Here is an 11,697-nt window from a genome sequence, read left to right as displayed (position 1 = left end):
AACTAGTGTCCAATGAAATGCTAAATTATACCTCATAAATAGAACAGTGTCCATGGTAAAACACTATGCGTCTTTTGTATAACAAACATGGATTTTACGCCAGCACCTACAGAGAATGCCTGTTACTTGTGTAATGCTTATGCAATAATGTTCATTTTGCCATTTTCAATGCATTGAGATGCTTTCAAATTGTCCAAATGAATGAAAACCTTAAAATTTAGATTCTCATGGCAGGATAAAGTCTATGGTGTAACGTAATTGTCTTTGGTGAAACATATGGAAATTGAATTGTGCATATTGGCTGAACTTTGGGGCAAAATTATGCAGTTTGATAATGACTACTGTTCAGTGTATGCATACATAAGTTATAACTGTCAAAATATACACTTGTTTCTTTTTTAAAATCATACATTTCTTTCTTTCGATGAAAGTTGTCCTGCGTGTAACATTTCTGTCTTTGGACAGACAAATTTGTCCCTTGTGTAACATCCCATTTTTATTGAGTTTTTTAAAAGATATTCAGGAATTTCAATTTTTTTCATGTTAGGTTTGTTTATTATGTGACATACACAAGTTTCCCAAAAACATTGATGAAAAAATTGGGAATGTTTTTTTTCTGTGTGCAATATAAGGTCATAAGACAGGTGCAAATTTCTCATTTACACACTTCACGTTGAAATATAAGAAAAATAAGCACTATTGAATTTCTGTTTTATATTTGAAATTACGAAAAACATATGAAAATTTTACTTTTCAAGAAAATAAATTCATGAACAATAAATATTAATGAAAATTACAAATATTTCTTCTGTGTTACACCAAAGACAATTTTCCTTTCAGATGGTTGAAAAATCATATTTTAATGAAAATCTATTTGGTGTACTGTTGGCGTATTTTAGCAAACTGATAACATGATATGCTGAATTCTGGATATGATAAATTCATCGCGGTTGTAAATATTTAATTTTTGAAAAAGTGACGCTTCATGACATTCACCTTTTTTTTTTTTTATATAATGACCCATATACATACTCGAACTTTCTTTAGAATCATACAAAATGCTCTCAGAATGTACCATTTAGAGAAAGACACTCCCTCGGACTCCACCTGCGGGAGGGGGTATAAGCCGCCCCCCCCCCCCCCCTAACTACTCCTTCACGCCTCAGTATCTGCGCCCCCGGTCCAGATCAAACTGCAAATTCTGGATTCGCCCTTTATCATATAACTGTACATCCCGTTTATTTAGAACATGATAAAGTTTTATAAGATAGCTGAGTTTGATTACTTACTCATCAATATATTATGAAAGCCGACTGGAATCAGTCTTGAAAAAGTAAAAATAAAATCTAAGTCGTTATAATAACGAGTTAGTATCTCGTTATAACGGGTTAATTACGGGATGATTAACTCGTTATATAACGAGATACAAACTCGTTATATCTCTAATGAGATAATTCGACTCTTCGTATAACGAGATACTACATGTAACTAGTTATATAACGAGAAACTAACTTGTTATAACGAGAAACTATCTTGTTATAACGAGTTAGATTTTTTTTTTTTCAAATATGAGTCAGCTTTCGCACTATTGAGATCTCATTAATCATATTTTTTAATGTAAAAACACCATGCAAACATTTTCTAGATTGCCAATGGCTTTCAATGAAATATTGAGGGAAAGTTGACTCATCTATGCACCACATTGAATAATAAAATTTATTGAAATTTTTCTATGAGCTTACATGTGCCCCTAACTACCTCTAGGTGGAATATTATATTAATAAAACGCTGGCATTAGAAGAATTTGCATCATGAGGGGGAAAATCGTGTTCCATCCCGATCTCTTTGGCAGCCTGTTTCCCTGACGGTAAAATCACGGTGATGGTGTGTACATGTCGCGCGAGAGCATTGATTTCCAATAATGAAAGCGGTTCGCTGTTTTGGAATGCTTGAAAAGACCGACTTCATTTAAACCACTTCAGATACTTGAAATAGACCAGGAAGTCGGATCATATGTATTGAAGCGTAAACAACAGAGGAATGGAAGGAGGTAAGACAGAATTTCAATATAAATAGACTTGTTTAAGTCGTTAAAATCGTACAAAAAGCGAGTCATAATATGTCCCAATATTCACGGAATTACTATCATTACGTTGAAATAATAATAATTGTTATGTTGACCTCGGTCTATATATAGGCATATTGTGGCTGTTTTTACGTCAGAACGTTTACGAATAGTGAAAATATGACGAAAGATTCAAGTGCCTTATAAACAGAAACTACCCAGCTGACTACGTGATCTATTTATCCTGATAATTCATGAATAGAAAGCAATAGGCTATAATTATATGTACAAGAGTTTAACACACTATTTACTAACCTCCAAACTAACGTCTATATTAATATAGGCTTAGTCAAGTCAGTGATAACGGGTTGTGATGGACCGGGGGTTCACCCCTTTCTCCCACTTAACCCTACATTAACTTCAATATACAGAAACTTGGCTGATATAGGGATACAAAGCTTCCCAGCAATTCCCATGTCCTTTCAATTCCAAGTGACTAACTGGGAAAACAACAGTGATACATATTGCATGTTTCATACAATATTAAACTGAGAATATTTTTTGTTAATTGATGGTGAACTATAAATCAAAAAAAACTTTTCCATGCATACAAAATTTCCAAGATTTGATGTTTGGAATTATTGTTTAACTGATTAGGGTATAAAAAGATAGTCGGGGGTCTTACACTGGATTTGCAGGCAATGAATATTAATCCCGGGATAGTACATAATTTAATTAGAATTATGCTCACCATGAAGTAGTAAAACTTTATTATATAGTAGTAATGCTGTAAAACTCAGTGATATCAAAGGTGGATCCAGCGCTGGCGCGTGTCCCCCACCCCACCCCCCCACCCCCATTTGAATTTTTTTTCATTACCAATAAAAATTACAAACGCCAACAAAAGAGCAAAATATACGTATGTAGACGTTATATGTTCATTATCTAAATGAAAAAGAACCCACTCTCTTATTGGCACAATTTCGTTAGCTGCCGGAGGCTTCGCCCCCGGCACCCCCATCAGTGCAAAGCTTCAAGGCAACCCCAGCCTTCTACTGCCCCCCCCCCCCCCCCCCCCCCCCCCCGTTATGAAATTCCTGGATCCGCCACTGGATATAGTAATATTGTTGTAAAACTCGGGAGTGACATGTAGCCATAGAGTAATCCATTACATCAAAATCAGTATGTTAAAATAAAACACCCAAACATTTGGTATGTAACACATTGGATAGCATTTATGAAATGCTGACCTTAAACAAAACTGTTGAAACACTTGTAACCGTTACATCAACTTATTTGTCAGTAGCCTAATTTGATTTTAAAATTTATCATATGCAGAGCATGTTCTATAGTGTATATTTAATCAGTTGAGAGACATAAATACCATATGCAAGTGAGAATGGAATATTGCTACATAAACATGGGAAGTTGATGATGGATCATCGAGAAACCGAAGTCATCCCGTTTTCATGAAATGTTTTTTGTTCGTCTGCTGATGACATCAATGTTCATTAAAATATCTAAATATGAAGCAGATGTGGAAGACTGTGGTGTCTTTTATTTCAAGTTTACTGAGGTATAATGAATCAACTTATGAATATTATAAACATTATTGTTGTTAGTAGATAAAATGTTGATATATCTAGATGTCAAATTCAAGGCCACAGCAAGAGATTTTTTCTTCTCATGTAGAAGCTTACAAATAAATTCTGCTTCATAAGAATACAAAAGCAGATCAGCTTATAATGGAAGATGTAATGTGATAGTGCTGCAATACAGCTCAGAACTTTTCTATAGCTAATATTGTGAAATTATTCAACATATTGATGGTACTTACATATCTCATGTGAAACTCAACTATATCTATTATAGTGAAAATACTCTTAAACTCAGCTGTAAAAGTGCATGGTAATTCTGTAAGTGAAAATTTAGAGGTGAATTTAATTGTGTTAATAGTGCAATCTAAAAGAAATAAAACCTAAATTTGAAAAAAGATTTTTCTTTAAATATTTGTTATTTTCTTTCAGTTTTACTGTCACGTGAGATGTATTAAGGACTCTCAGCCATGACACAAACAACTGGAGGCTCATCTGCATCACGCATAAGCGAGGCATTCAGCTTTCTTAAAGAATACCAGGTTGGCTTAACATTTGAAGAAAGCAAACCGGAAGCCATCCACAATGGCAGCCCCAATGGTCAGGTCAATGGTGAAAAGGGGGAGTTCACCATTGTTACCTATGTAGAGAATACAGACAACTTAGACAGACATTCAAGCAAAACCAAAGATCCAGAAAATCGGAATATCGACTATAGGAATGCTTCAGGAAATGGCTCTGATGAACAAAGTGATTTCCAATTTCCTGTCTCTTGTGTTAAATATAAGGATAATGCATCTAAAATGATCTCAAGTCGAGACTCAAATCAGAGTGGAAAAGCAACTTTAAAAGATGAAACAATTAATGAAAGAACAAGTGCTAAAGTAAATTCTAGCTGTAATTGTGGTCATTTGAACCATTGCATCTGCAAGGTAGACAACTCTGATGATGAAAAGGTTGTGATGAGAAAAGAGAAAAACTCAAAAGTGGAAAACTGTGGAACTCAAATTTCAGTAAGCAAGTATTCTGATTCACAAAGCAATTCATCTTCAACATCCCATTGTGTAAAAAAGGAAGGAGCCAGCCCAGGAAGGGGAAGTTATCAGGCTGTGAGTGATGCCTTCAATTTCTTAAAGGATTTGGAAGATGGTAGACCTCCAGAGCATCGTGAGAGTGGCATACCACTGACAGGGGCCGAGGACAGACTTTTCAAAAAGCTGTCCGTAGTCAGTAAGCCTCAGGAAAACCATACCCCAAAAGTGAGCGGCACAACAGAAAATCATGACAGCATTAATGGCAGTTCAACAGATGATGTAAACAATTCAGATGTCCCGACAATCACACAGAACAAGGGCAGTCTTAGTCACCGGCGGAACGTTTCCAATAATTCTATGGACAATTCTGAAGATTCCTCCGATGATGACACAGGTATCAGAATTAACAAACATTGCAGAGAAATATCTATATTGGCTGTTTATGTAAGAAAATGATACATGTCCAACTACTTGCCATTCAATGATTAGACTCGGGGCTCTCTGTCAAAAGATTAGATTCTGAGCTCTTAATTAAATGATTAGACTCGGGGCTCTCTATCAAAAGATTGGACTCTGAGCTCTTAATTAAATGATTAGACTAAGAGCTCTTAATTAAATGATTAGACTCGGGGCTCTCTATCAAATGATTAGACTCTGAGCTCTTAATCAATTAATTAGACTCGGGGCTCTCTATCAAAAGATTAGACTCAGAGCTCTTAATTAAATTATTAGACTCGGTGCTCTCTATCAAAAGATTAGACTCTGAGCTCTTAATTAAATGATTAGACTAAAAGCTCTTAATTAAATGATTAGACTCGGGGCTCTCTATCAAATGATTAGACTCAGAGCTCTTAATTAATTAGACTCTGAGCTCTTAATTAAATGATTAGACTCGGAGCTCTCTATCAAATGATTAGACTCAGGGGTCTCTATCAATTAATTAAACTAGGAGTTCTTAATTGAATAATTAGACTTGGAGCTCTTAATTAAATGATTACACTAGGAGCTCTTAATTAATTTAAATGATAACACTAGGAGCTCTTAATTAAATGATTAGACTCGGAGCTCTCTATCAAATGATTAGACTCGGGGGTCTCTATCAATTAATTAGACTAGGACCTCTTAATTAAATGATTAGACTTGGAGCTCTTAATTAAATGATTATACTAGTAGCTCTTAATTAAATGATTACACTAGGAGCTCTTAATTAAATGATTGCACTAGGAGCTCTTAATTAAATGATTGCACTAGGAGCTCTTAATTAAATGATTAGACTAGGAGCTCCTAATTAAATGATTAGACTAGGAGCTCTTAATTAAATTATTAAACTTGGAGCTCTTAATTAAATTATTAGACTTGGAGCTCTCAATTAATTAGACTCGGAGCTCTTAATTAATTAGAATCGGAGCTCTTAATTAAATAATTAGACTAGGAGCTCTCAGTTAGATAATTAAAATCAGAGCTCTTAATTAAATGATTAGACTCGGGGCTCTATATTAAATGATTAGACTCGGAGCTCTTAATTAAATGATTAGACTCGGAGCTCTTAATTAATGATTAGACTAGGAGCTCTTAATTAAATGATTACACTAGGAGTTCTTAATTAAATGATTACACTAGGAGCTCTTAATTAAATGATTACACTAGGAGCTCTTAATTAAATGATTACACTAGGAGCTCTTAATTACATTATTAGACTTGGAGCTTTCAATTAATTAGACTTGGAGCTCTCAATTAATTAGACTCAGAGCTCTTAATTAATTAGAATTGGAGCTCTTAATTAAATAATTAGACTAGGAGCTCTCAGTTAAATGATTAAACTCAGAGCTCTTAATCAAATGATTAGACTCGGGGCTCTATATTAAATGATTAGACTTGGAGCTATTAATTAAATGATTAGACTCGGAGCTCTTACTTAGATGATTAGACTCCCGAACTCTTAATTAAATTATTAGACTCAGAGCTCTTAATTAAATGATAATAGACTCAGAACTCTCAATTAATTAGACTCAGAGCTCTTAATTAATTAGACTCGGAGCTCTCAGTTAAATCAAAGTGACTGACTCTGCTGAAAACTGCCTGGAAAAAAACTGGAATGCCCTAATTGGTATATTTTTCAGTTCTGCTGCTAAGCTTCTATGGGAAGGTACTCAGTTTTTGACTCAGAAATTCCTGAGAGTTGAAATATGGAGATAAAAATCCTCCTTCCAGACACATGTATTTTTAAAATTTTAGATTTTTGTATTGAATAGAAAAACTTCATTCTCCAGTCATCTTAAACAAATTCTTCATATAATGGTAATTTAGGTTCAAAGGTATTTATTTCCTTGTATTAACACAACATTTTATCTTGAAAAAGTGTAAGTAGAAAGGACATCCATCAACAAGAAAGTCAGTTTTAAAAGGTCTAAAAGATAGAAGATAAATTAAGATAAATTAAGTAGGTGTCACAATTTTCTTTTAATAATAGGGAGTGGCTTATTTTTATCAGTTTAACTACACAGCTTAATGCACAGTAGACCCCATTTACTTTTTAGGATTGTTATGCGACAGTGTCAAGTACACGGAAGCCGTCCTAAGCCACGATTTCATTAATGATGATACAAGTGTTTGTACTAAAACTTAGCGGTAGTCAAACAGATAAGTAAACATTTCCTGAATGACTCTCGCTACAAACTCACATTTTTAAGATATGATGAAAATGAAAACTTTAGTTTGTATAAGTGAAATGATTACAGTTTACCTTATGGAATGTAATTTATTCCCATGATTTCTTAAAGTCCGAAACAGTGATGGAAAATTTATATAGAGTTATATATATATAAGGGAAGGGTAATAAATTTCAACTTTTGAACATCATAGAAAATTTACAAGTCCCTTATTTTTTTAAGGAATTTTATATTTGTACTTATAACAACAAACTAAGCCAAAAAAAATGTATCAACCCATGAAGCATCCCTTTTTTTTTGTATCAAGTGTCCGTAATTCATAATTGTAACAAGTATTTTGTCAACCATCTTTGCTAGCTAAGTGTCGATTTGCTTACTCTCATATGAGATCTTAGATGAGAGTAACAACGAACCAGACTCTTTTTGTCAACATGCAGCATAGATATGTCAATATGCAGTATAGATATGTCAACATGCAGCATAGATATGTCAACATGCATCTTGATTATGATAAAATGCAACTTCTCTAAGACTATTTTCAAATACAACTTAATCATGTTGAAATGCAACTTATTTATGTGGACAGGCAACTTTTTAACATATAGATAAGTTGCATGTTGACATAATTAAGTTGCATGTTGACAGATCTACAGAGAAATAACATGTTTTGATTGCCACTATAGATTATAGGCACTCTTCATATGTATAACCATTTTAAAGAATTGTCATTTATCAGAAAATCTTCATTAATATGCCACAGAAATTATGTGCAATGCAGCAATATCCCAGTCACCATCATTTTCTGTCAGTCAGTGCTTTAAATATGGCCACCATTGCTTCTGATTGTCTGACATGAACCTGTGAATTCCTGTGAGGATGTTACTGTATTGTAATTGATATCAAGTCTTCCATCCAGAAATCACTCTACATGGACTCTATCAGTTATTGAGAGCTATATGTATACAACTGCGTTCTAATTTCTTTAACTGTTTTGAATCTCAAGAGAAGCAGTAGTGGATTTAAAATAGCTAATTTTAATTAGAGATTGATATCTTTTAGTAGAAAAATTGAATATGTTGTATTTTCTCTCTCAATTCAACAGATGGACAGACAGACAGTTACTACTGGTCCTGACATATAATCTTTAAAGGGGCATCAAAGTTGCCAAAGTTGTATACCAAAATGACTAAAATGACTTTGCAGTACTAATAAATCACCACTGACAAATTAAACTTCATATATCATGCTATCTTTTGTTGTAATTTGGATATTAGAATTTCTTTTGTTTGAATAGAAAAAAATGGCTGAAACATTATTGCACAACCCGTCATTGGGTCAAATGCTGTCTCAACGTTTTTCATACTAAGGGGCGAGATCAAGGTTCAATGTTTGACAAAAACGTATGTTCACATAGTTTTCTCCAAGACCCCCCCACTACCCCCCTTTAAAATTAAATATGATGAATGTTGAAACTAATCGATTAAAAAGTATAAACAAATGACTATAATTAACACTCTCTCTGTATACCTATTGCTTATTATCCTAGTTTTTCCACTGATTAGTGTAATCGATGTCAGATGACAGAAACTTACGGAAGATTTTATCCCCCCTCCCCCTAAGGCCAATTTAACTTAATTGATAGATTATCATCCCCGTCCACCCCTCAAAAATTGCCCCGCCCCGAATTTTTTTATTTTGCGAAACTTGCAATTTCCGGAATATTTTCATGTCCGACTCCGGTATTAACATTTGTTGTTTACATTTCTGGTATAGCAACCATTCTCTCACCAGAGGGCGCGTTACACAAGAATCACGTGTAGTGCGAGGAGCGCACGGAACTCTGGGTAGAGAATGGTATAGCAACGTGAAGAAAATAGATCTATATGCATGGTTTTCTTAATTTCTCGGGTTCTTAACCTGGAATTAGTCTATCACCATACTTTTTGCTGACCCTTGATGATAATCTACTAATTAAGTTGAATTGGTCTAACTATTTGAATTTAGATTTTTATCTCGGGACATTTATCTTTTGATCTCCCCCTAATTGTTAGGCTGTTCTTGGCACACTAATTTGACTATGGATTACTCTAATTACCTGATCAAGATGTAGGGCTCACTGCAGGTGTGACTGGTCAACAGGGGATGCTTACTCATCCTAGGTACCTTATCCCACCTCTGGTGTGTATCATATAGGGGTCAGTGTTTGCTAAAAACTCTCTATTTTGTATTCCTTATAGATTAAGTTATGAGATTTATCACCATTCGTTATCTTCTCCTTTTCATATGAAAGAAAATAATTGAATATAGAGAAATTTTACATAATTCATGATAAAAAATTCATGATTGGAGGTTGCTTTTGTTTTTCACCCTCTCTGACATATTTATTTTTCCTCATGTTTATACATTGCAGCAGTGATTACATAAAATCGAGCAGTGATTTTTGAGCAATATAATGCTAACGACTTAACGAGTACAAAGTAACATAGATTTTAAATGTATATATAATTTATAGAGGAAGCAGGAAGGTCATTTGCAATGTTATATATTTAGAAGTCCATCACTTCTTTTTGCAGTTTCCTATATATCGTAATATTATCATAAGTAGGATGTCAGCTAGCAGTGTTAAATGGTTTAGGTACTTGTCATTCTTAAACCTAGAGAAAAATTGATCAGAGATCACATTAAATGATATTTAAACAGGGCTCGAAATTAACATATGCCCATCAGTCTGTGACTGGTTAAAAGTCTGGCGGACTGACTGACATTTGTTTTAGTTAGTCTGATGGTACTGGTTAATTTTCTAAAGCATCATTTTGGAAATTATACTTATGAAATTTTATACACACATTTGGCATGCTTCGATATGTAGATATCAGACGAATCTGATTTGTAAATATAAATCCCACATTAAGTGTTACAATATTGTCTGAGGCATATTGAGTTAAATTTCATTTTAATAACATTAACAAAATATGTTTAATTATTTCTGGAACACTCTGTTGGACTGGTAAATTTTTCTGTGGACTGGTTGAAATTATACCCCATCAGTCCGACTGGACTGGTGACACAAAAAGCTAGCTTCAAGCCCTGTTTGCATTTTAAGATCTGTAAGAAAAACTAAATGAATAGTGTTGTAGAGAAGGAAGGCTGCTCCAAAATTGTAAATTTCATGATCCCAGGGGTAGGGATTCTGACCCCAGGGTGGGGCAAAACTTGGTATATATAATGTATATGTTAAACATTGATTGATATAATAATTGAAACTAAATAGACATTTAGAAGGAGTAAATAATCCTTTACCAAAATTCGTAAATTTCATGATCCCAGATCGAGGATAAAGGTTTTGGTTCCAGAGTGGTTTTGACTCTTAGGACGGTCCAAATTGGTCATATTGTGTTAATGTTAGGCCAATTCAACTTAATTAGTTGATTATCATCCGGGGCTCACAACAAATATTGGGCGGGTGGAAGGATTTTATTTCTTAATTCTTATTTCCCAAAGAAAAAAAATAATGACAAAAAGCATCACACAAAGTGTTAATCAAGTAAACATTCAAAGAATCCTTGGTAGAAGATGTACATTCACTCATGTCACTGGGAAGCAAGTCTGTTTGAAATCGTAATTTTTGCAAAAATAAAAAAAATCAGGGCGGGCAAGGATGATAATCTATCAATTAATTTTAATTGGCCTTACATACATGTATATTGTATATTATATTATGTAATGCAGTCTTTCATCAGTATAGACACTTTTGGGGGTATTTAAGTTTTATTAACAATCTTGTTTTATACTGTTGCTATTAGAATTTAGCTTAGATATACGAAACAGGAAATATTTTTAGCTCACCTGAGTTGAAAGCTTTTTTGATCGCTTGTTGTCAATCACATGTCGTGTCTGTCTATAAACTTTTTACCTTTTCGACTTCTTCTCCAGAACCACTGGGCTAATTATAACCAAACTTGGCCAAAAGCATCCTTGAGTGAAGGGCTTTCAAGTTTGTTCAAATGAAGGGTCATGTCCCCTTCAAATGGGAGATAATCACAAAAATAGGTTGGGGTAATTTAAAAATCTTCTTCTCAAGAAGAGCTGAAATTTACATGAAAGCTTCTTGACATAGTGCGGATTCAAGTTCATTAAAATCATAGACCCCCGGGGGTAGGAGGGGGCAACAATTGAGGATCAGAGTTTTACATACAAATGTATAGAAAAAATCTTCTTCTCAAGAACCACTGAGCCAGAAGAGCTGAGATTTACATGAAAGCTCCCTGACATAGTGCAGATTCAAGTTTAATTGTTAAACTCATGACCCCTGGGGCTAGGATGGGGCCACAATA

General features: G+C 34.1%; 1 protein-coding gene across 2 annotated transcripts in view; it reads left to right on the top strand.

The window, feature by feature from the left end:
• The first annotated feature begins 1,664 nt into the window (after positions 1-1,664).
• The window catches only part of LOC125646117 (arf-GAP with Rho-GAP domain, ANK repeat and PH domain-containing protein 2-like), a 29,288-nt gene continuing 19,255 nt past the window's right edge, over positions 1,665-11,697 (top strand). Inside the window, exons 1-2 of one of the 2 annotated variants that reach the window (XM_048872271.2) lie at positions 1,665-2,050; positions 4,093-5,088. In XM_048872271.2, coding sequence (XP_048728228.2) covers positions 4,131-5,088 — 958 coding nt within the window. In that variant the 5' untranslated portion in view covers positions 1,665-2,050; positions 4,093-4,130. The remainder of the gene's footprint in view (positions 2,051-4,092; positions 5,089-11,697) is intronic. The other variant, XM_048872272.2, reaches the window with a different exon arrangement.

This window comes from Ostrea edulis, chromosome 6, assembly GCF_947568905.1.
Source record: "Ostrea edulis chromosome 6, xbOstEdul1.1, whole genome shotgun sequence".
In the NCBI taxonomy this organism is placed as follows: Eukaryota; Metazoa; Mollusca; class Bivalvia; order Ostreida; family Ostreidae; genus Ostrea; species Ostrea edulis.
The sequence above is the reverse complement of the archived record's forward strand: the minus strand, read 5'-3'. Positions and strand labels throughout refer to the sequence as shown.